Source organism: Falco biarmicus, chromosome 7, assembly GCF_023638135.1.
Source record: "Falco biarmicus isolate bFalBia1 chromosome 7, bFalBia1.pri, whole genome shotgun sequence".
Lineage (NCBI taxonomy): Eukaryota > Metazoa > Chordata > Aves > Falconiformes > Falconidae > Falco > Falco biarmicus.
Window position 1 is genome coordinate 59,525,920 of NC_079294.1, and position 26,650 is coordinate 59,552,569.

The 26,650-nt window shown below is 41.3% G+C and overlaps 1 protein-coding gene across 1 annotated transcript; it reads right to left on the bottom strand.

The window, feature by feature from the left end:
• Positions 1–116: 116 nt before the first annotated feature.
• BTBD1 (BTB domain containing 1) lies at positions 117–17,567 on the bottom strand. The gene is made up of 8 exons (XM_056347037.1): positions 16,971–17,567; positions 9,995–10,151; positions 9,329–9,434; positions 7,542–7,739; positions 7,110–7,302; positions 6,476–6,563; positions 2,125–2,271; positions 117–1,222 (listed from the first exon to the last, which is right to left on the bottom strand). Exons 1-8 carry the CDS (start codon positions 17,393–17,395, stop codon positions 1,064–1,066), a joined length of 1,473 nt encoding a protein of 490 aa, XP_056203012.1. The 5' UTR covers positions 17,396–17,567; the 3' UTR covers positions 117–1,063.
• Between the last annotated feature and the right edge of the window lie 9,083 nt (positions 17,568–26,650).

Here is a 26,650-nt window from a genome sequence, read left to right on the forward strand (position 1 = left end):
CCGGGCCCGGGGAGCCGCCCCGTTCCCGGTGGGCTGGGCTAGGCCTGTGGTGTGAGAGCCGAGGCCTGCGCGACAACGGGTGTAGTTAAAGAGAAATTAGGGAAAAGAGGGTGGTATTCTTTTTTCCTCCTGTGTTCTCAAATTATTACTTTAGTATAACTTAGCAGAGGGGAGAGGGGTTTGTACATGAAGGCATTCTACTACTACACAAACATGGTATGAGATGCTGAGTACTATATACATACAGCAGTTGCATCAAATTAGTGTATGCAATCTGTAAAACTAGTTGCACACAAATAATCCTTAGTTCATACTAATTTCTTAGTATTACAATGTCCAATGATAAAATACCATCGTTACAAGTCTTGTATTCTCATTTTCACATTATACATTTTCTTATAGGCACATATGTATATACAGTGGCTATTTCCATAACCAGCTTTATGTTCCAAAACAGCCCTTCTGGATTAAGAGAGATTGTGGAAAGGTGGGTGTTGCTGAATTTGACTTTGTATTTCTTCAGTGCAGCTGCACTCTGAAGTCCTAAGTCCATTAATTCTCCACAGCTCATCCAAAAGCCAAGATGATAGCAATGTGAATCCAGCGTACTTCAGAATACTATAGTAGCGATTAATGTCCGTAAGGTGATTCCAAGGTCATTTCAGAAAAAAAGTGGAAGCTTGGACTACAGCAGCAGCTTTACTGTCCTTTGAAGACAGGTTGGGGAAAACATATGCAAGAAGTTCATAATGAGTAAGGATTTTCCAGTTCCAAAGAAATGAATTTTACTACACAAGAAATGAAGGGGTGTAAATACAGAGCCATCACAAGACACCGTTTCAAACCATCTTTTCAATATACAGAGTACTTACTCCACTTGACCATGAAAAGATATATTACATCCTGCCAATAACAATGCAGAGAAAACAGCTTTTCTGGTACCTCTCAAACAAATTGGTTATGCTTTCACACATTCATGTAATTTCACAGAATTTTTTAACTGCTGCCAATAGTGAGTTGAAGTCCACTGATATACTGACACATTTGAGATGATCATGTGAAATTATGTATAAAATATTATTTCTGGTATCTGTCCATCTTCTATTGATGTACCATTGTTGTTACCGGGTGAACTATAGAAGACAAAGCATGTTTTGCTAGCAGTAGGAGATTCATGGATCACTTTCTTCAAACCTTTTGTTCCATAGTGAGAATCAGGACCCTGAAAAACATCAGAAGAGATTAGCAACTGATTGGAAATGGGCAGCAAGACTCCCAAGATGTTGAAGTTCAAACACTACTAAGATTATTTTAATAGTACAAAATTTCTGACCCCACATCATGCAAGTTATATAGAAAAATCACAAACAGAAGCAAGTGTCCTATGTCTAAATAACAAAAAAAAGTTCCTCTGGCAGCAGATTTAAACCACTTTATTTTATCCAACTAGTAATGAATAAATACTTTCTAGTATTTCTCCTTGTCTTACAGGTTGTCTATATTCCTACCTAGTTCCCTGCCTCAGCTTCTTTTCATGTGCAACATTTTTTCCCCAACCCACTCAACCTTGACTTCTGTATAGGGAATTATATTTAAAAGGATATTAGAAGATTTTTTGTAAAACACTGAATAAAATTTGTCCATAACATTCAGGGGAAACTTTCCTAGAACAAATAATTCTTTCCTATATTTCAGCACCAGTATTTAAAAAGTGACTGGGGGGGAGGGAAAAAAAAGCTTTCAGTTTTCTTGACTCTAGCTAGTGGTTAGACTATCCTTGATAAAAGAAATCCAATTTACATTTTGAAAGAGAGCTGCCAGATTAAATAATCTAGATAGTGCTTTTGCTCACACAAAAGCAGCAGCTTCCATTACGACTCAACCTAACTCTTACATCAAGCCAGAAAATCGGAAGGCACAACAGATCCAGTTATGAATTCCGTGCTATGGCACAGAAGAGAGGTAGCAGTCGTACAGTTTACTGTAGACTTGAACTACATCCTTCATTAGCACTAAATTTAAAAGAAATTCAAGACCTAGAAGACACTTTCCCATCAGAAGACAGATAAAAGAGCAACTCTTGCATCAAAGTAACATTTTCTTTTGTACTGTTAGGATTCTTACTTTCAATGTTGCGCAAGCTGTGTAGCAAACTGTTGGCAAAATCTCTATAGGTTCTTTGAACATAACTCTGAACGTGCTGGCTGTTCCATCACAACTAAATCCAGTATCGTTTTGTCCTAGCGTTTGATTCTTCTCATAATCAATTATCTGTACAAAAACATGAAAACAAAACATTATTTTTAGGTTTACAAGCTTGAGAAATATTCTTACCGTGCACATACTAGAACTAGATTACAAGCAAACACTTGCCTACTCCACCCAGTTTAATTGCAAGGATAGTGCAATCTCAGAACTGCGAAGTAGGTGAAATTTCCCGATACCATTAGGGTTGACCCAGCAGCGTGCTGAATGATGGCTTGCGAGTTTTACATGGGCTGCCCCAACCTGTGGGCTAGATTCAACACTGCTCCAACCAGGTTATACGATCTTTGCTTGGGAGACAAAGAACAGCGCTTAGACCTTCAGCTTCTGACCTCCACATACTACACGTAATCCCGTACTTAGATCTGCTGATCTTTGTGTATCTACACGGCCCGCATGAGGGAAGGATGTTTGCTGGCTGCAGCTAATTTGGAAAACAAGTTTTTACTGATAATGTAAGAAGTCAATGACACACTCTTAAAAGAACTTGCACTGCGATGTTTTATACAATTCTATTCTATATTCAGAATAAAAACTATGCTCGCATTACATATTATTTCTTTTGCCTTCAATTTTAGCGGCGAAAAGGAATCACTAGTGAAGATACAGTAATAGCAGATAACTCATTTTTCATTTTGGGTAGCAATCCTGATCCATGCTGCAGAAGATGGATATCAGAGCTTCAGAGTAACACGAACATTTCTCATTATCACTGTGCTAACAAGAATCCCATCAATTTTAGTATTTTATTATGAAATTGCCATATAATTTTTAGTAGTGCACAAATTAGGTGAAGCCCTATTCTAGGCAAAATGTGCTCCGATTTTTTCCCCCAGCCACAATCAATAGCAATATTAAACAGTTATAACGCTGAAGTCCTAAGCCCCTTTCACATAAAAGATGTATTTGCATTCCACACTATCACTATTTTAAGATGGGCATTAAATGTTTAATTCTCTGAAGCTCTGCTAGTACTGATGCAGGTCCAAGAAAAGTAAAGACACAGGACTGAAATACTCATCTGAAAAGATGGTGACAAGAAAGTTTCAGTATCACCAGGAATTGGGGATACTTCCAGAATAAAAAGAAACTGTGCAAGATGGATGGCTTTATCTGAACCACAAAGGTACATCTGCCTTTCAGTATGGATCAGGAGCTTGTTTTCAAGTGAATCTCTTCTTCATTCCCACTTAATATGCTTCAGTTTGCCTTCTTAGAACTACATTATTTTCTGATGGAATAAACCCAGCAAACATTCTGAGGGAGCACACCAAATGCTCTTATCTGCTAACAGGAATTTAGCCAAGAGAATCAAACAAGAGTTAATGCAAAGTAAAAATGCACAAACAATGTGTAGCATAGCTGCTAGATCTTCAGTACCAACTCTTTTGTTCTGAAGACCCAATCTAGTACACTATGCTATTCATTTACACAGAAGTATAGTTTTAGAAAACCAAACTGATGGTACTTCAAGTCAAGGAATTTGAAAGTGAGTTTTTAAACTGAGGGATGCGGAAAAGCCAACCAATTCCTTCAAAACTTCATTCCAGATACATTTTGTTTGGAACAAGGTAACAGGAAAGGCACAGCACTATTTTCTTAAGAGACAGACACAAAATTCCTACCCTTAAGTACACGATGGTCAGAGAGTAGTAATCATCAAATAGGAAACAGAAGACAAACTGTCATTTAAATAGGATGCCCAGAAATGACCTGAAACAGAAGTTCCAGCACATGCCATACATCTATGAAATCAGATAGAGACAATGGAATTTCTGTCCCCAAAATGGTTACAGACTCTTTCTTCCACAAAATTTACCCCACACCTTATATACCGATGTGATAGTACCAGGTTACAAAATACACAGCACAGAATAAAACTGTGCCAGTCATGGAATGCTAATACCTTGTTAGAAAGCTTAGAATCAAATCAAAACTGATCTCAGCAAGAAAGAGAATTCAAATGGACTGAAATTCCGTATTAAAAAAGAAAAAATATATACTGCTGGAACAATATTAGAAGACTACAATCCTGATCAGAATACGTTAAGAGAGATCAATCAGGCTACAAGAGCAGGAAATACAATTTTAGTGGTGTCTTCAATTACCCACTCAGACCGGGCAAGTATCACACCAAGCCATGAAGCAGGGGTGACATTTTTAGATGCTATCATTCACCGTTTCATGGGCTTGCTAACCAATTGCTCAGTAGGAAGAAACGCAACCCTTGCTTTAGTACTGAGTGATGAGCAGGATCAGATTCAAAATTTCATAATGGAAACACTATGTAACAGTGTCCATTATATACCTAGAGACAATGCTCCCACGTGAACAACAAAAGCAAATCCGTAACAGCTGTGCTAAATTTCAAGAGAAAAATGAGGAAGCTTGTTCAAAAGAAGCTAAAAGGAACAATTAAGGAAATCAAATCCTTGTAAGAAGCATGCAGACTACTGAAGGACATTGCATGCCCAAGTACAGTATCAGTACGTATCACCTATTAGGAAAGGCTTAAGAAAAGGGGAAAAATGCTGGCATGGCTGATCAGCAAAAGGCTATTACTGGACATAAACAAGCAAAAAAGAGCATCCTTTAGAAATACGAAGTTGTATACAGATTAAAATAGGTCAAACTGACACGTTAAAATGTAAAATATAGAATTAGGCAGCCCAAAAGAAGGTTTAGAAACAGTTATCTGAAAGCATCAAAACCAATGTTACATCATTCTTCCAACACAGCAGTAGAAAAAAGCCTTATAGACGCTCCCTGGCAGGCTAAACAGCAATGAAGATACAAAATGAGTACCAGCAGGATAGTCTTCACATAGGAGCCTGGAGAACAGCAACACAAATAAATCATTTACCAGCAGAAGAAACTGGGGAGATTTCCATGCTGGGACAATGTTTTCAGCAAACCTAAAACTGAAGTAACTTTACAGAAGTAGTTACGGTTAACAGTAACATACAACCTCCTGCCTAAGACTGAATCAGTAGCAAATAAGATGTCAGTTTTCCCCAAAAGCTCTAGGCAAGGACAAGCCCCTAAGCCCCAGCACATGTACCAGGAGAACGAAGAACGTAATGAATACCCGACCAGAACAGACAAACGGTCCAGTGCACTCCAAAAGCAGCAAGAGGAGATGCTGCTGAGGGTAAGAACAGAAGTCTGGACTCTGCTGTCCATTGCCCCAGCACCCACATCTGGTCTACTAGGGGTGCTACAGTGTACATCCCCCTTCTGTTCCTTCTGGAATCTTCTAATGGATCTGCTGTTGATGAATGAACATGTTCAAACACCACCAAATTCCAAACAGCGTATCTGCTTCCTGAGGCAGTATGTTAGTATCCTCTGCATTAAAAAAATACCCTGATCTGTTTTGATCTTCTGCTAGTATCAGGAAGAATCTCCTGGTTATATTCTGGGGTTTGGTGAACTGAACAAACAGTTCTGCATTTACCTTATCCACTGCCCTCGTGATTTTAGCAGCATTGCTCACACTTCCCCATAGCCTTCTCCTCCAGAAACCGAAGAGTCCTAGCCTTTTTGGACTCCCCTCATAAGGAAGCAGCTCTATCCCTTTAATCATTTTAGTTACCCTTTTCTCTACCTTCCACTTCTACTGTGTGAAACTGGGAACTGCACAAATTACTCAAGATGCGGGCATACCTTGCTTTCATACAGCAACACAATGTCACCTTTTACCTTGTTTTCAGTATCTTCCTGATGACACAGCAGCTTTTTTAGCAGTCACTACATGTTATGTCACTGATTTCAGAGAGCTGTTGGACAAATCCAAGATCTCTTTCCTTAATTACTAGAAACATTTATTAACGGACAGACTTTGTGCACAACTGAACACATTACAAAGCTATGAAATTCCTCTGCAGAAACCTTACAGGAATTCAAGGTTAGACTGGGCAAGTATCCTGAGGAAAGCTTCGCCAGGAGCTACTAAATAGAGAAAATAATCTGTCTCAGGAAACACCTATACTGAAAATGATTGAAGGACAGAGGAATACAGCAGAAAGGGAGAAGAGTTTCATATTGTTCTTACATTTCCCTAGTCATCTGCTTATGACCACTGTTGGGGGAAAACCACAGATTAGATTTCTGGGCTATCAGCTGCTCTTAGCCAAATACACACTAAAGCTTTTGCAAGTACTACAAGTGTAGTTTTTGCATAAGCCTATTTAAATAGGCTATACTATACCTGTATGTTAACTTGATAGTCTGTGGGTCCATGAATAGATCCGTATAATCCGAATCCCACTATGGAAATTCTTCTATTAACTGTGAACCTAGTAAGACACAAGCCAAGAAAGGAATTTATACAACTGTGATAGGTGTGTTACCTTATTTCCAGTTAAGCACGAAAAAGACTCCCACTGAAGAGTAGGGAAGTAAACTAAAAATGACTTTTTTTTTCCAATAACTTTCTATTTAGATTTCAATAGTAAAAAATGCATTGTAAGGTATCAACTTTATAGGTTAAAGCTTTGCTAACTACCCCAAGATACTCAGTATGACTAAACAAAAAATGAACAGATTCTTTTTAATATCTCTGAAATAAAAACAGATCAAGACTTGGTATTTTTAAAAGAAATATGCAGCTAACACCTAATCACACTAGAATACACCCAATCCTCCAGGACTTCGTTTTTTGCTACTTTCTACTTTATGTGCACAACAGCTGAAGTTATTTTTAAAAATACAGAAAAGATCAAACATGCCCAAACAGAATCAGCATGATTGTTACTCTATCTTATGCCAAGAAGTTGAGAAATTTGTTTGTTTCTTCCCACACAGTTCTCTGTTTCTCCTCCTGATAGTTTCAAAAGCCATACCTAATTCGATCACTTGTTCCACTATAGCCCCAGCGACTCTCCACTTGCTGGAACCTGTTAATGCTGCATTCTTTTCCTCTAAGGCAACATCTTGGTCGGTCAATATAATCTACTTTAGGTTTAGGATTGACAGTAAAATGCAGAAAGAGATTTACTACTTCCCTATCTGACAAAATTCCAGATTGAGCAGGACCTGTGAAAAGAAAAAACTTCTAAGATGATTCAAAGAATTACTTTGACTGTTTTATTTAAACCACACATATTTGCAAACTGAAGATGACAATAACATTACACAAATGAAAGCATGTTGGAAATCACATATTTTATTAGTACAATATTAATAACAGAATAACGTGTTAAGCATCTAAACACTCACAAGCAAACATCGCAGAGATATCACCTAACATTAAGAAAAAGAGCCCCAAAACCCACCTGCTGCAAACTCTTCAATAGTCATTAATGGAAAACGGATTAAGGAAAGAGCTCTTCCAAGGACTTTTTGTTTGTTTCCAAATGTCGGAGGCAGTTGTTGTCTTTGACATTCTGCTTCTGCCCAGCGAACAACAGCTCCGAAGAGTCTACTTTCTCGAATACTAAGGGTATCTCTTTCTAGAACTGCACATAATGTGTCTGAAGAAAAAAAAAAAGTTAACAGATTTAGGTCAGTTTTCATCCAAACCCGTAACTGCTGCACATGAAGTAAGCTTGAAATGTTATATAAACACTAAGAACATTGGTAATAGACATCAAAGATAACTTATGTATAAAGAAATCTCCCAATGGTGTACAGATTCCAAAGTAAAAAAAATAATTTTCCTGCTAGGAAGGCAGCATATGAACTTCCTTCCTGATTCCTAAGTGTGTTACTATATATAATCTATGCAATGACAATCAGTATCCTAAAGAATTTCTACGGCTAAGGCAAGATCAAAACTGGAAGTGACCAAGCGGTGAATGCACACTACTGAAAAAACAAGTTGTTCATAATGACACTCATATTCTCATCCGAGTAGCCACCTGTCATTCTGGATTAACTACAGACACAAGCAGCAGTGGTGCACACGAAACCAGTTTAAAGACGCATGAAAGTCATCTTAAACATTGACGTATTTGCCACCCACAAAGCCTGAAGGTGAAACACAGGATGTGAGGCAAGGTACTCTCATGTGTTTTGCAAAAGCGAATTTTCTTGTATTTCTTACTTCTTCCAGCATTTTATGAGTAACAAGTATGAAAAGATTATCACAGAACACAAGCCTGAAAAAAGATGTGCTTTCATATTCTGAATCTTCTGTTGTTTTTTGGAATTTTTATATGCCCTGAATTTAAGCAAGGCATGTTTACAATCAAAGAAAATATCATATTGGAAAGTCAAAACAGATTGGGACTTATCAAGAGTAGAGATGAACACTCATAGTCTTGGTACAAATCTCACTGAACACAAGTTAACAGACTTTGCTTAAGTAAAGAAACTTTAAGCAGCTGGAATACCTTCCTTCAGTCTGAGTTTTTCACACAGTCTAGCTGAATTGAGTAAAGCCTTAGAAACATATAGTAGCACTCAAATTAAGTATGCAAATTTACAACTGCTAGCTTTTCATACAAGGGAAAACATAGAAACCAGCAGTTTAGATATTTCTTTTAAGCAGATTTCATAAGTTGTACCTGATGGGTGCAACTCTGAATAGAGAAGTACCATGCAGCAACAAAACAGTGATTCCCATTACACGTGAAAAGCAGGTGTGGATCCCTCAGGGAGGAGGCACAACACTCCGCAAGTGAAAGCTCTGGCTTTAATGAAAGTGTAGTGTTACCACAGTGGGAGCCTCCGGACACTGCCATTAATCAAATGGGACCCCAACGCAATGGAACCCTGCTCAGGAGCAAAGCTCAAAGGAAAGCAGTGCAGGGGTGGGTAATCAAACCTGCACTGATTAACATATCATACATATGCAATGTACTATTTTGCTCATTAGCAAACTCACCGATGTAATGCAGGTGCTGTTTTAATCCTGAGATCCACAGCTGGCTGTCACATTGGTGCGCGTGCAAAGGTGGGTGCAGAGGAGGGGGAAAGCAAACCACCCCACGCTACCATGACAAGGAGATAAGATGTGCTTGGGACCCTACATACTTGGCTAGGCAAGGTGAACTACCCCAGGTTACTGTAACAAAAGCCTTCTCACGTCCTACAATTCCCTTCAGAATTTAATGCTTACCTATATCAATATCAGTAAAGCCTTCTGCACTTATTGCATCCATAGTACTTTTGTCTATTGTGTCAAGACAAAGACTAGCGAGCTGAGGTTCATCGAACAAACGAGCCTAAAAAGGTAAAGAAACACATCTTAAGCATAAATTGACAAACCACTTACCTTAAAAAGCAAGTATTTTTACTCTAGTATAGATCCAAATTAAAATAGGTTGATTTGTTTAGGTACTCTTTGTGTTTATACCTTAAAGAGCACTTAAATTTTCAAAGTAGTACATAAGGAGAACTTACTAAATGCAAATTTTCCTTCATGCTTATGGTTTAATATTGGCAATATAACTAAAAAAAAAAGTACGCATCAAGTCCACTGTAGTGAACTGAAGCAGTGTCTTAATAAAAAACAGTTAAGAGATTCATGCAAATACACTGTAGAATAAACTGGCTCCACTTGAAATGGCCCAGTCCATTGCATATGGAAAAAAAGGAGAGAGAGAGAAAGGAAAAAAAACCCCTTTCCTCCACATTAAGAAGCTGAGTCTGTAAAAATGCTAACAGACCAACAAGACATTTTCCTACATAAATGAGACGATGTGATAGCAAACCCACTGTGAAGTAATTTCCCACCAAATACAGATTTTCCTAGTAAATAAAAACTAAGCTTAAATTTACCTACTTGAGTAAGCAGCATAAAGGCATTATCTGCTCGGAGGTGCTTCGTTAGAAAATCCACACAATGTGCTTCCAGGGCTGGGACTGCATACTTTTTAGCAGTGTATAAAGTAGTCATGACTGTTTCTGGACCAATTTGAACTTCATCTGAGTAAAGAAACCTAGAAATCAACACACAAAACAAAACATATCTTGAGGAGGGCACTCAAGCACCACATAACTGTCTCTTTGCATACAGCAAACAGGTCAAAGATTTGCACTGTGAACATGCACCAGCTGACCATGTAGCATTTTTACAAATTAATAAGCTAGGTAAAGGGGTGAAGAAAGGCTATTACGTTAACCTAATGGCATACATTTGTTTTAATTATGTATTACTCCTTAAGACTGATCTGGCTGTACTAGTTATACATAGCTACCAAACTGTAAACAACAGCTGAGCTGCAGAATTACTGAACATATGAATGCATACTCTTTTGATTCACTAGAAGGGCTGTACTTCTAAATATCAATATGTAACCCTCTACGGCTATATTACTGAACTTAATTTACTGACTGCACACTAGCTTCCCCGCCATGAGGAGAACAGTGTCAATGACTTATACTGTGACAACAAGTCAAAGTTACCATTCTGTAGTGTTCAGAGGATAGAGAAAAGGGAGCAATATTCTAGCAGATGACCTTGACGCTTCTATTCCTGCCATAGCAAGACATTCTGGCTTGCCTCCACTGTTTGAGGCTAGACGATTAGCTGCAATTTTAGCATAAGCTGAGAACCAAAAGATAGAAGCCTCCACCAAAACCAGGGAAAAAAGCCTGTTTCCTGAGCAGCTGTTATTCGAGACCAGAAAAGATAAGATTTATTTTAATGTTCTGTATGGAAAAAGATGACTTTTTTAAAATAATTTTTCTTACAGGTGACATTGAAGATAATCTTCGCAACATTTCACCAGTTTTTCAGATAATAATCAAGAATAGCCTGTGATTTACAAAAATACATTTGTCCTCAACACACACACGATTAAACATAATAAACCAGGGCACATTAGCAAATGCAGGAATTCCACAATGAAGACCAAGCCTTTCCTTCATATTTCTTAAAATTTTTTGTTCAGAACCTCCTGGAAACGAATGGCAAGCAACAGAGATGAAAAGGCGTGTTTAGAAGGGTTTTAAAATGTAACAATATGAAGTTTGTATATAACAGAAGAAACCTGTGAAAGTAACAGACTCAAACAACGGGGAGATCCAAGTAATAGAAACCAAGAATTAAAGCCTCAACTGAAGTTCTTCACTGTATTTCTTATACTCCAAAAATAATTCTAATTCTCAGTAAGTGCTAACACAACTAAATATGGCATTCAATATTAAATTTGCTGCCACTTACCAACAGGTACATATTTACCATTACAATACTCCAATCTATTCAAACAGTCAGCTCTCACATCACTTAGAAAATGTGATATTCTAGATTAATTCTTTAAACTGGATTTACATCAAACAGCTTTGAGATAGAAAGTTTAATTAAATGCCAGCTTTTTTTAGTGAAAGCTTCATACAGTTCTTTTAGAACTGATTTATGAAAGCTATGAATTATCTGTTGATGAGAATGATGGGCTGCCTTGCAGGTCAAAATTAGTGACAAATTTACTTTTAAAAACCTGAGATCTCACAAGTACAGAAGCACAAGTACACAAGTCTGTATACCAAACTGGCAAGTTGTTCATTAAAGCACTAAGATAGTGCTATTAGTTTTTGCTTTTGAGATTTAGAAAAATCTGTTTTAAATGCCCTAACCTTCCCCGTATGACTTTTTAGGAGCTTGAAGACCAAATCACACAGGAGCTGAACATTAACAGGCTGTAAGAAACCCCAGCACTATCATGCAAATTACATTACAAATTTTACTTAATTAAAAAAAAATAATCATCAAGTTGTTTTTGGACTATGATCTTGATTTTATTCCTTAAGTTGGTTCAATCTGAAGCCAATGAACTGACACACCAGAGCAGCTTATTTGGCTTGTGGTTCACTTTCTGCTACACCTTCTTAAGAATCAGGCTGCAGTTCCAAGCTGCACTTTTCTGATCCTTGCTTTCCCAAAAATTTTGCAATTTTTTCCTCACATGATCCAAAAAAAATTATGTGGCCAAATGACAGGAAGTCAAATGTGGCAATGGGACATATACAGGTTTTTCATTCATGTGAGATCTAAGAGCTACTAGATGTTTTTTCATCCTATGAAGGACACACTTGAGGCTCTATGCTCAATCCCTCCCCTGCCATATGGCTAGATATACATTAAGAGACACCCCCCAACCTAAAATGCATCCATGACAAACTAACAGGACTTAAGCAATGAAAGTTCTGACAAAAAGTTTGTACAGCATCTCAAAACAGTAACCAAAACATCAGAAAGGTATCAACACTATTTTCAGTGCAAATCCAAAACATAGGCCTGTACAAGCCACTATGAAGAATTTAACTTTATCCCAGCCAAACCCAGTACATTTTCCAACCCTTATTGCATACCAGTTACGTCATGTTCAGGTCCCACACTATCGCAACATATCCTCATCAACCACCTCTCCACCCGTAAAACGCCTGTAAAATGTACATAAATATCCATAAAACATTCATTGAGTTCATTTGGTCTATGACTTTGGGCTCCATCTGTTATGATAATTACTCAGGACAGGAGAGATGGTGTGTTGCATGGAGTTACTGGGCACTATTGACCTCATTATCTGCTTCTAGACATCCATCGTCAGTGGGGCATAACAACTCACAGTTACATACTCTGAAACTGAGAAAACTCATGACAAGAAGTGTCCAAATACGTTAAGATAGTCACACTGTCATTTTTTTGTATTTACTATTTACAGTTTTTGACAACACCAATACTTTTCTGGGATTTTCAAAGCCAAACAGTATTCTTTTGCAAATACAAAAAAAGTGTGAATTTGCAAAGTTAAAAGGTAGCTGTAAAAACCATGAAATACGGTAATAAAGTACATTGCTCTAGGATGCTGTATAATCCCATTTCCTGTAAGTATACAGATAGATGATAATGATGCATTCATGTACTCATAGAAGAGGAACTCCCTTCTGCCTAAAAATCCCTCTGCTCACGTGCCAAGAACTCTGTCTCACTGTTAACTCTCCTATTTGTGGCATGCCTGAACCAGCACACCTTTATGTTTATACCACTATTTTTCCTTCACTTAAATCAGTGGGGCTCAAGATCACTTACCCCTCCCCCTTGCCTTCTTCCCTCCTCTATTCCTCTTTGAGAGACTTATAGAAACAACCTATTTAGACATCGGTTAATTTTACTGTCATCCAGGATGGGGGTCTGTGTGTGGGTGTGTGTGTATGTGCACAGTGGAAGAACACTTGTAGCGACCAAAACATTTTTTCCAAGTGACCACTCGATCATTCACTTTACATAAGTCTCCCAGACATTTTATGCCACTTTTCTTTACTCTCAGCACTTCTTTCTCCCCTAGTCTTAGCATCTTCCCAACAGCTGAAATATTTTCACCATTATAAAAGCACATAGGAATCTTTTTCCAGTTAGTCATGACTGGACCCCTTTATGTACTGCTTGCCAAAGTCCTTTGCAAAGACATTTGGAAGACTGACTGCTAAATCTGTGTGATGTCGTCACTTTCCTTTATACTATGATCAAAGGACAAGTTAACATACTGTTAAATGTGAATGAAATTTTTAAAAATCTAATGATTTTTTTTATTTGATTTTATTTTTTAAATGAAAATAAAAATGAAAACTGAAAGCAGAATTCTACTAAGAAATTTAATTTTCTTGATCATTGCTATTCAATTTGTACATTTATAAACGTACAAAAAAAAGCTTTAATCGGGAAGCAGATTCTGACTTTGTGACTGATACTATCTCAGCTCTTAAGGATTTATCTGTCAAACTACTGAGGTAGTAAGCTGCTTATAAAAAACTCCTGTGTCTCAGGTTCTAAAACTCTTAAGGCAAGAGGAATACTGGATGATAAGCCAAAACACACAACACAGTCATTTCTAAGCCTTTGAGCTCAACCAACTGTTCCTAAAAGTTCTCTCACCTTCCCCAGCCAATTTTAAAAGGCTCCCCTTCAGCCATCTTTACAGTTAGGATTTTAGTACACAGACAAGCACAACTACCCACCTTTCTCTAGGTGGGGGAAAAAAAAAAAAAAAAAAAAGGAAACCCTGAAATGAGAATTACAGTGGTACTATCAAAGACTCAGTCCATTATTTTAAAATACCTTAACTCTAGAAATTTATTAGAGTCCTCTGTCAGAAAAAAAGTAGCAACTGTAGCCCATTTTAAATTGTGTACAAATATATCCAAAAGAAAAATAATTAAAAAAAGATGTCACACTACCTTGGTGACTATCAGATGTTTAAATTGTTCTAACTACCTTTTTCTTCCTTATAAATAATTCTTGAATTACCATCTGTTTTGTGACAAAACACTAACACTGATAAAAGTTTACATCACCAGACAGATACAGACGGAATTTTAAGAGAATCAGAGAAATTTTCATCAAAAAATCTTGTCTTTTGACTTTAATTTACAAGCAGCATTTGTTGTAAAGTAATCTTTATGAAGATAATAGTAGATTTCATAAAGTAGTTCTTTATGAAACATGTCAACTACAGATAGTACCTAACAAAACACATAAGTAAACAAAACTGGAACAAGCTGTGGAACACTAAATAATGGGTAAAATATCCCTAAAAGTTTTTGCATCACTTAAACATTTCCTTTACCTTGATGTTCATTTGCTAAGTATACTCAAAGATGCCACCTTAATTTCTAGCCAATACACTTCAAACTGGTCTTTACAATGATTAAAGACAGGTCCTATAAAAAGCAACCATCACTATCTGACAATTTACTAAATGACAGACAAAAAAGACCCAACAGTGCAAGTTGTAAGTCTTGCCTCCTCTGGCCAACACCAGGAAAAAAATAACAGGTTGTCTTACAGTTGGTATACTTTCAGGACAGTGTATACAAGCATGAAGTCATCCAGTACTGGTATGTAATGAGGAAGTTCTCCTCAGATATGTTTTTAACAGGGCGTTGCAATGTATATTTATGCCAATACAGGCTCAAAATACGGAATGTGGAAGAATGTTCTATAAAGCTGCCATGTATTTCCTACGAAAGAAGACATTAAACCTGAGATGTTTCAACAGTTCATCAGTCTGGTGATATTTAGACAAGATACAAGTACAATCAGTTTACTTACGTAAGTCCCCTGGCCATTACGTACTAGCAGCTCTACCAGCACAAGATGGCTTTTGTTTGCTTCTAACATCTCTTCATTCATTTCTACAGCTTTCAAATACCACCTTCTTATCTTTGCTTAGAACTCTCCTGTTTCCGTGTTTATACTTTTATCCAGACAACCTTTTTCTCCCACCATATCCACTTTCACCATCCAGTGTTTTTTCCACATATATATAGACAAACACATATGCGTGCACATTTACTTTTAACCTGGGAAACTATTTAGCTTGAGACACACTTACCCACTGTCTCCCACTCTGCTACAGAAACTTTTCACCTTGCCACTCATTCTTCCCTAAGAATCCGCAAAATAAACACAGTTCATTTGCTAACAGCAACAGAGAGACATTGCTGCTGCATGGTGGTTTGCTGGGATTTTTTTTTTTTAATTTGGTTGCTGCAGCTCCTGTGTCCATGATTACTAAAAGGACTATGTGACTCTTCCTCTCACTGTTCTTACCTGTTAGGCCTCAAAACAAAGAGAAAGTTGCTAAGACTTTGGAGCTTTTTCCATTACAGAAATCTTGGAGACACTACATATTTCCAGGCAACATTATTACTTGCTTCCCAAACGTTCATTAAAGAAATCTGTTTTGTATATTTTATATAGGGTTTACCCAGCAGAAGAGTTTCTTTGGGAAAAAAACTTAAGGTTAAGCAGTTTAGTTGTATTTATCACACCACAGCCTGACGCACAAAGAAACTGTCAGTAATTGTTTCCATGAACACCATAAATTTTATTTACTAGACCGTATAAAAAGAAATGGTAGATAAACTCATCTGTTCCGTTAGCAAGAGAATTGGCAAATGGCAAATAAACTCAGTTCTGTGAGCATGAGAATCGGCAGATCCTGTTCTGCCCAAATTAGAAATCACTAACCTATTTTACATGCTTTTTGCCATCACTGCACTCATGGTCTCACTTGGGTGGTTTGAGTTTAGAAATCAGTTAGTTACTACTGTCCCCTCTACACCCAAATGCATCTGAAATAAGTGTGATTACAACGGGTATTATGCTAGTGAAAAGATATAACAATTTATTACCACCGCTGAAAAAGAAAAGTGGATGAATAAGATTTCAAAGTAAGTAGCAAATGAAATGAAAAGGTTGGTACGACGGCCTCTGCCCCTTCTTAGCCATGACCAGACGAAGGATGGGTAGTTGCAACACTCAGAGGAACCACGGATTCCCTTCATCTTACTTTAAAAAAAAAAAAAAAAAAAAAAAAAAAGAGAGGAATCAAACAGCCAGACCAGCCACCTACCACCAGCAGAGAACTTTTCTGAGTGGACAACGCGCTGCCCTAGAATGCGGTCACTTCTCCCGGGAAGAGGATGCAGAGGGAAGAGCAAGACGGAGCCAAGCGGTGCTGGCGGGCGGCGTGACCTTGCGGTCCAGCCCGCGGGGCGCCCGCGCCTTTGCGCGGCATCTCCCTCCACCGGCCCGGGGTACGACAGGGCTCCGCGGGGAGGGCAGCCGGCGGCGCCGAGCGGGGAGATGACTCCGGCGGCCGAGGGCGGCGGGAGGACGCGCCCGCCCCGCAGCCTCCACCGCGCCCGGGGCCGCCCGCCCGCGCCGCAGCCCCCACCGCGCCCGGGGCCGCCCGCCCGCCCGCCCCGCAGCCCCTACCGCGCCCGGGGCCGCCCCCGCCCCGCCGCGGCCGGACCTCAGCAGCGCCAAGAAGGCGGCGGGCTCCACGTCGGGCAGCTCGATCTCGGCCGAGGTGGTGGCCATGCCGCCGTTGAACATCGCGTCGAAGACGGCGCTGCCGGCCGCCAGGACGAAGCGGTGGGCGGGGATGCGCTGCTGGCCCGGCCCGGGGGGCGCCCCCCCACCCCCGCCGCGGGGGCTGCCCTTGCCCACCACGAAGTGCACGTCGCTGAGGAGCTCGTTGGAGAAGAGGAAGGCGAAGCGCTCCCGCAGCGAGCCCTTGGTGGCCTGCCAGTTGTACAGCGGCTCCCGCTGCAGCACCGCGCCAGCCTCCACGGCGGCGGCGGCAGCAGTGGCGGCGGCGGCAGCGCTGGCGGCGGCGGCGGGCGTCTCGGCGGGCGTCTCGGCGGGCGCAGCCGCACCACCCCCGGCGGCCGCCATCACCGCCCTGCGGGGCCGGGCCGGGCCGGGCCGGGCCGCTCCGTCCGCCGGCGGCACGCGAACCCCCGCCGCGCGCCCCGACGTCAGCCGCTCGCCGGCCCTGCGCCGCGCATGCGCCTCCGCCTCGCGCAGGCTAGCGGGCGGGCGGCAAGGCTGTTGCTGCCCGGCTGCTCCGCCCCGGCGGGCGGCTGAGGGGCGGCTGAGGGGCGGCTGAGGGGCGGCCGAGGGGCGGGGCGGGCGGCTGAGGGGCGGCTGAGGGGCGGCTGAGGGGCGGGGCGGGCGGCTGAGGGGCGGCTGAGGGGTGGCCGAGGGGCGGGGCGGGCGGCTGAGGGGCAGTGCGAGGGGCGGCTGAGGGGCGGCCGAGGGGCGGGGCGGGCGGCTGAGGGGCGGGGCGGGCGGCTGAGGGGCGGCTGAGGAGCCGTGCGGGTGGCCGAGGGGCGGGGCGGGCGGCTGAGGGGCAGTGCGGGTGGCTGAGGGGCGGGGCGGGCGGCTGGGGGGCAGTGCGGGTGGCTGAGGGGCGGGGCGGGCGGCTGGGGGGCAGTGCGGGTGGCCGAGGGGCGGGGCGGGCGGCTGGGGGGCAGTGCGAGGGGCGGCTGAGGGGCGGCCGAGGGGCGGGGCGGGCGGCCGAGGGGCGGGGCGGGTGGCCGAGGGGCGGGGCGGGAGGCCGAGGGGCGGCTGAGGGGCAGTGCGGGTGGCTGAGGGGCAGTGCGAGGGGCGGCTGAGGGGCAGCTGAGGGGCAGCGCGGGCAGCTGAGGGGCGGCGCAGGTGACTGGAGGCCTTAGGACAGGAGCGTGGTCCCCCAGGGGCCGGCGGGGTCCACTAGGCTGTGTTTTGGGTCGGTATCACTTATTAGTTTTGTGGGGGTATCTGATAGCTGCATGTGCGGCACTTCCAGAGCCACGAAGAGGAAAAACCAGACGTGCAGAGCACTGCGAGAGTCACAGAAATTCATGTTGTTACATGTGGGGATGAATCAATCTTGCAGCTTGTCTGTTTAGGCACATGACATACAAACTCGTTTTTATAAATATCTGAGTCCTGACAATAACAGCCAAAAGAAGGATTGGTCACCTATGTCAACTGTTTCTGAAATACTGTTGAAACATTATTGACTGTTGGCACGTATACCTTACAGCTCTTATACAAAAGAAATCCATGCACCATGTGTCTTGACATGGTGTGTTTTAAACTGAGGAGAAAAAGCAACACTAGCAATAGTGAGTGTAGCAGAGGGGCAGCGTTTGTGCCTAACGCAGTAGCCATCAAATTTAACCTCCTTGGACTAGGGCATGTAGGGTGGTGAATTAATATGGCAAATTCGGACTAGAAAAACGGGATCATTTTTAGCGTACTATCTTGGTGGCTTTTGGGAAAGAAAAAGTATCTTTGCGTTTTCATAGTCCTGTCAAACCAGACGCAGTCAGTTGAAAAATAAAGTGGATCATTTTGCCATCTGCTGGAGTTCTGCTGTAAATGCAGCAGCGATTTAAATTACGGAGCTGAAAGCTATTTATCATAGCTTCTGACTTGTCAGCGTTTATGGAAGTGTATGGCTAAAAGAGGAATGGAATAGGTCACCACTCTGCATTTAGGTTTATAATTAGGACACAACTGAGACGGAGCAAATGTGGTCTGCTTCGCAGAACAAGTTTTAGAGAAACTTAAGCAAGATGGAAGCAATTTCAGCAGGATAAATTATAGTGGGAAAGGGGCACAAGAAGGCATCGTATACCAACCAGAAAGCAGCAAGTAGCTTTGCGCAGAGGCTATATTTAAAAATAGAATCATACTGCTGACTTAGAAGAATGAAAGTATCACCTTTGTGCTCTTCCTGTCCTGAGGCTGGCAAAGTAGGGAAACTGGAGAAGTCCAGATTCCCTCCAATAGCTTAGGGGTGGAGATGAAAAAAATAATGAGAGAAATGGTGACACCATGGATACAAAAAAATAGTTTTCTGGGGGTATTTTTTTCAGTCACAGGATGATCTGGGTATTAATGAGAGTTTCTGTCATTGCCATCTTTCTGCTTTTACCTTTTTGTGTTCACTCGCAGGTTAGCCTGTAAGCCAACAGCCATAACTGCTCTGCTTACAGAGAGCCGTGTTTGTAAAAAGTGAGCATATTGCCAGTAACAGGCTAGAGGAAGTCAACAAGGATGGAAGAGGGTTAAGAAAAAAAGAGGGAAAGGTACGCCAAAGAACTAAAAGGAGGGTGGCTGGGGCAGAGTATGTAAGATAGCTTCAGGGATGAGAAATAATCAGAAGAAAAAGCTATGCAAAATGGAAAAAATGGGAAAGACCTACAAGATGGGCTGAGAAAGCAAGCTGAGAGAGAAAAGGAAGGGAAAGAAACAGAAATAAAAATAGTATGAAAGAAATGAAAAGTTTGAAAAAAGAAAAACAGGAAAGGAGGCAAAGAAAAGGAGAAATGTGACCTGGATGCCCATCAGATCTGATCAACTAAAAGCCAAATGTACTAATCTAAACAGTTTTGGAAGTAAGAGCTAAGAAAATATTGACAGATTTCCTTTTGAAACTGGGCATTTCTGCATGTAGACAATAAGCCTCAGACATTTGTTTCACCTTGTAATCTTCATGCCAGCTTCCTTCCTAAAAAAAATTCAGCCAGTTTTTCTTTGGCATTATCAGTAGGTGGATCACAGCCATTTTTAAATATGACGTCATAGATTGTATTCACTGGTCCAAATAAGAAAGAATACACAATGCTTTTCCCAAAAGGGGCTACACATGAATGTCACTAAAATGCTGCTCTGTTGTTTGCTTTCTTAGCATGCTCAGTTTTTGTCTAGGACATACAGCAGAAATTAATACAGAGAAAAGTATTTACATAACATAAGCTGTGCAAATTGGCTCAAGAAGAACTCTTTGTTTCATCTCACGTAACAGAATGGCTGTAAATCAAGGGCTACAGACAAAAGTTCAACAGTATTATATTCTATAGCTGTGAAGGTTTTCCTGATCACTAGCCAGCAAAGCAGGTGGTCAGGGAGTGTCTACACTTCAGAACAACTCATTTTCAAGGTCTGCATAATGGCCTGAGCAAGCTCGTGCTGACCTGGTGCCTTTTTTCTGTGGAAATTCATGAAGGAGGTACTCTCCAAGTTCTGAGGTTCCTTTACCCGTCAGCAGGGAGAGGGAGGAAAGAAGAACCAGAGAACATCATGATCAAACTGCAGGGAGTTCTGGGATACTTCTGATGCCAGGGGTGTCCCAGAGCCACACTAATGCCTGCCCAGTTCTGTGAGAGCCATCAAAAGGGTTTGGGTTACAAAGCATATTGTATTCAATAATTTGTTCCTGAAATTATTTAAATTCTCCTCCCTTTCCTTCTTTTCCCCACATGAACTCCGCTTTGTGTATGTTCTAAGGAGCTGTTTGTTGTTATGATCAGAGTTTTTGAGCTGGCACATATTTTTACAGCGATTAACAATTGTTCTCATGAACGGTTAGCATCCTTTCTCTGCTTCAGGGGGGAAGAGAATAATTCAAAGTACCTCACAGATTTGTTTCTGATTAAACTTCCTGGTTGGGGCCATATGATGACATCTCTTCCTTTTTGTGCTCCATTAGATTATTAAAATCCCCTACATCGGACCTGTGCTGTGGCTGTGAATGACAGGCGTGCATATTACCATTCCTGTCACTGAATTACTAGTAGCATTAACATTACTCAAATGTGGAAATATGTAATAACCATGCTTAATAATAACAACAACAATTATTTTATTATTAGTATCAGTATTACTGTTATCTCCTTGGGCTTTTAATTATGGTTATTATTAACTTATCTCTAGTTTGCATTAACTTGTACTATTGTGATGTGGGGTCTGCAGGCAGCGTAACCTTGCAGGTTTCGGAGCACTGTATCTATGCATGCACAGAAAACAAATTCAGAGTCTTAGATTTGAGAAACACTAAGGGAAGAGTTTATGGTTTTCTCTTATGTCTTGTAAAGTGCCTACATAATGTTGATAAAGAAGCCATAATAAGAGCAATTGTTATTTTTTCTGTGTTATAAATTCAACTGCAATCTAAAACTGACCATAGTAACTGTGCAACCACCTTGGAATTTTTAAAATTCATAATTCTTTGCTCTATCATTTCTACAAGTAATTCTCGTATGTGAGCACTTTACTGTGCATTTCAGCTGTCCTGATTAGTTGTCCTGGAGTATTAAGTTCTTATGTCTCTCTTGTGCCTTCAATTATATTGATACACTTTTCTGATTTTTAGTGATAATACTTTTCTACATTAATTTATGTCAATATATTGTAATTATTGCTTACAATACACTCTTGCAATGATCATTCCTGCTAATCAAAATATTTCTGTGAAAATTTTCAGAATCCTACTTAGAGATGTGTACAACTGATGCAAACATCACATGAAAATTTTTAACCACTCCAGTTGTGGAGCTAGCTTTTCCATTTTTCATTCTGCACATTTGTATCTTTCAATATACAACAAAGGGCAACAGCAGCATTCTTCACATCTCTTCTCTGAAAGTAATTACAAACCAAACCCAATTATTTAAGTCGTAGAAGATTCTACTCACCTCACCCCTATTTTACATATAATGTCAAATACTGACATGACTGGCTTATGAAAAATCTTACACTTTGACATATTTTTTAAATCATTAAGTATGTTCTGTTACTGCATATCTGGAGAAGCAAAGAAGGGGAAATTCTGTTATTAGTTATTATCAGCATATTTTTATGATTGAGGAGTGACTGTTTTGTCACGCTATTTACTCGTCAATCCCTGCTAAATGTGTTGAGGCACAGCAGAATTCCAGACAGAGCACACACTTCCTTCATTTCCACCAGGGTATTTAGCTAGCAGTTAAATTTCCACACAATTAACAAGATTCTTACTGAGAAGCCACCTTTGCCATTTACAGTTTAAAGAGCACAATTGACATACTCCCTTTTACCATAATGTCTGTTAATTTTACTCTGACATGTCTCTTCCCCTCTTAAGATTAATTGTTGGTGAACAGGTGGGCTGTAGCAGAAAAAGCAGCTTAACTTCTGAGGTACTGATCCTCAGTTTTGTAAGTGGAATGAACACTGATCACTTACTCCTTTCTGCGTGATTCTTTGGTGCTATGATTGCTGCTGGAGAATCCCCTCAAATCCTCAGCAGTTCATTGTACGTGGCCTCCTGACCCCCAGTGCATACCATATGAAGTACATTATATTGCCTCTGGTGCACCATGCAGCCTGTGGTCTACCATACAGCATCATTTATTAGGACTTAGACCCTCAACTAACAAGAAATTCAGAAACAGAATAGATTGGCTTTAAGGCTGTTGGAGGATTGCAGTCACACATGGTCTAAGCTGCTCCCTCAGCAAATTAACAAGTTAACAAAACTCTCAAACATGAAGCTTTTAATTCATCTTTAAATTCACCCTGTAATCCATCTTTATCTGGACTATTGGTTACTGACTTCTCTTGACTTAAAAACTCACTTGCAAATACAGGAAGTACACTCCCAAGAATGTATCAGCTTAGTTAATAAAAATTGAATGACACGAGTTGTTTTGTACCAGCATGGTATTTTGTAGCTGGCATAATAATGCAATAAAGTGTGCTGCTTGGCAGAGCCATATGTGAACACATGAGCAATGCTTCCATGAGCTATAAATAGCGTCTCTTAATCCTTGCATTGATCTTCCTGTGCTTGTTTAAGGTTCACCTACCTATATTTGTATGAATTAATGTCATTTCTTTGATTTAAAATAAAATCAGCTATGTCTCAGTGTAATGTTAAACCCTACAATTTGCCGTGATTTAACAGGCAGTTATTAAAGATAAGCGCTCTTTCCCAGACTAAAAGTAGAAACAAAGACCTACTGACCAGTTAGTCTCCCACTTTGAAGCTGACCATTAATAAATAAGCATTTTTACGTCCTCCATGGTATTCTTTTTCCGGCACACTTACAAATGCCTCCTTAGTCCTGACAATCATGATTGATCTGGCACCATTTAGTAGAGAGCCTGAAGAGAAACATCTTCCACATTATAAATACAGATTGTTGATCCAGTAATGCTCTAATCGAAAAGCTGATAAACACAGCCCAAGCACATTGCTTGCAGGTTGAGTACTGCCAGCCGAGGGGCCACACAAGTGGGCCTGGTTTCTTGCTGCGATCAGGATTCCCAGTGAGGAATCTGTCATGTGGCGTAAGGCTGGCTTACCATTTCAGAGATAGTTGGACTACCTATTTTAAAATGACCATTTAGACAGAAATCATGCCGTTTCTGACACAGGAATGTTACAGGGTGCTGAAGGATCATTGGTTTTGACATGGTGCTGCTGAAGGGATTGTTTTTCAGATGAAACATAAGATCCAAACTCTAGGAATCTCATGTTGTCAATAAATATGATCCTCTGACAATTTCTGTGTGGGAAGAAGTCTTAATTTTCTTGTTTTCATTACTCCATTTTGCTTTCCTAAGCTTCACTGCAGCTTACGTAGGATATATGCATTTCTCAATCTTATCCTGACATATAATATTGCTAAATAGTTGAATAGTTGTATGATTTTCTACAAGTGATGGCATCTACGTGCCTCGTGATGATGTTACCATTTATAAAATCCAGGAAAAAGCACGAAAAAATGATATTGCAACATTAAGAAATGAATATAATAGAGCATGTGACAGGAAGCTGAGAGGTTCTGCTTATTCTGGTGATGGCAGGTTATCAACACCACTTTCATGTAACATCTTGATTAGTAATTAAGTTGTTAGACACCCTATTCCTACCATCATTTTTGTATTGCTGTTCTGGTACATGTGAACAGAGGGTGGTGTTACATACAGTTGAATTCAAAGTTCTTCTTTCCCCTTCCTCCACCACAAGACCGCCTAGAGCTTTCAAGAAATACATGTGTTAGTTTTTGAGGACTCCTGCTTTTAAACTGAGGGTGTTGTTTGATCAGTAAGACAGCTTGTTGTTTGACTTAATTTCTGACTCAAAGCCAAATTTTGAACTATTTGCCATTGGGGAAGTCGGTCAGTGGTTTTGGGCTGTGCTAACTAAGCAAGTTTTCCCTTTTTCTCTAGAATTGTTGTCAACTATACAAATAAAGTCAACAAGAATGCTGGGGATATTATTTTCTTCATAAAACTGAAATAGAAGCCAGGATATTTTGGCACAGAGAAGGAAGGTTGGAATCAGAAGGATCTGTCGCTACTAGGAATAAAGTTTTCCGATATGGAAAGCGTGGGATACCAGAATCCACGTGATCAGCACTGTCATGGGTGGGCTTGGGGGCCTCCTCTGTCGGGAAACGTAAGGAACAAAGGAGCTAGAAGGCTCACTAGTGCTTCTGTCACAGGGTGAGAGATGAAAATGAAAGGAAAAAACAGGCCCCTTTGAACAAACACTTCAAACATTCCATTTGAGGGGTCTTTTCTGCTACCAGATGCTCATTATTATTTTTTTAATCAGAAATTGATAGATCTCAACACAATAGACTCAAACACTGCACCCCGTACAGGTGAGTTGCTCTGTGCCTACCACACGCTGTGCCCTGACAGTTTCTACTCAGAAGCTGAAATGGGACTTGGTCGACAAGCCCAGTGCAAATCTGTGCTGCAGTTAACGCCAACAGAGTGGTAAGGACGAAGCTTCCCATGTAGCATTTGACTTTACGGACACAGGAACTAAGCAGCGAAGCCTGAGACATGAATCTTGAGACTGCACTGTGGCAGCTGCATACAAATAAGCAGCCTATACATTTGAAAGCTTGAGAAGTAAACCGGCTGTGCATTGAAAGGTAGGCATTTGGACGTGGTAAATTTAGCCCTGACTCATTCAATGGCAATTTTGACACTTGGGTGGACTAAATTACTTTTAGGAGTTGCATCATGTTTTTACCAGATAGTTTGATTGAGCATGGTTTAACCCATTCATATACCTGTGGCCAGATTCTTGACCTTTCTCACTCGAAATAACTATGCAAGAATTTGTATATAATATATAGGTTCTGGGTGACCACATTATCTTCTGTCAGAGGCAATCACATTAATTAATGCATTGCTTTAACTTACCAAATCACACCTTAAAACTGGACTTTTTTTTTTTTAATTCACTACTCCTATTGTAAAAGACTTAGAAGACCCTTTACTGCACATAGCTAAAAATCGGTTTCCAAAACCGACTTAAAGTATCTTCACAATTTTGCCCTTCAAATTAGAGAGTTCTTTCCTCTCCCTGGTGTTAACTCCTCAAGTATTTATGGAGAGCACTAGCGTGCCAAGCTCTTCAGCCTGTTCCTGATGGACAGGTGCCCCGTTTCCCCAGCCACCTTAGCACTCCTTTGTATCATTTCAACACGAGGGAATCGGAATCGTGGCCACTACTGCAGATGGTCCTTCTACAACAGCATTAATACGTCCTGATCTCTACCAGAACGCGCTTGCCTGGCACGCTAGAAATGCATTTGCTGTTTTTCCCCGGGCAACACAGGATGATCATTTTTCTCTTGCCAATGGATTTAAATGCTCAGTAACTTCCAGGAAGAGCGGTTTGCATTTGTTTGCCTTCCACCTTTGCACAATGGCAGTTTATAGTGTTGACACTCAAGTATAAACAAAGTTTGAAGCCAGAAATAAAACGCTGATGGAGAAATTCAAACATATGCCTAACTGTTGTTATTTTTTTGACATTTAAATGGAAAAGGCGAGTTCACAATTACAACATTTTTAGAAGGTGAATGCCCCTGTTCTTAATAATCCTGCTAAATTCTGATGCAAAAAGAGATGCAGACGTTTTTTCACTGGTTTCTTGGCCTCCTGCACTGGCCGGAGCAAGGCGACCCCTCACCCACCGCCACCTCCCGTGAGAGCAGGCGGCCTCCGCCGGGCACCGCGCACACGGCCGCTCCGCCCGCGGCCCCCTGCAGGGCCACCGGTCACTAATTAACCTGCGACGCCTCTTTCGCAACGCTCAGTTCAACTGTTGCAGCATCGCTCGGCAGCGGGCCGCCGCCGCTGCTGCCGGTTACCGGCGGGGCTGCCCCCGCCCGGACCGCGGCCTCCGCCGCACCGTCGCCCCGCGCCCCCGGGGCAGGGCGAGGGGAGCGCGGCGAGCCCCGGGGCAGGCGGGAGGCTGCGCGGCCCTCCCCGTGCCGCCGGCGGGGTGCCGGGCGGCTCCGGTTTCTGCGGCGGATTTAACCTTTCCCGCGCGGGCGGGAGGGGGCGGCCGCCGCGGGGCGCGCG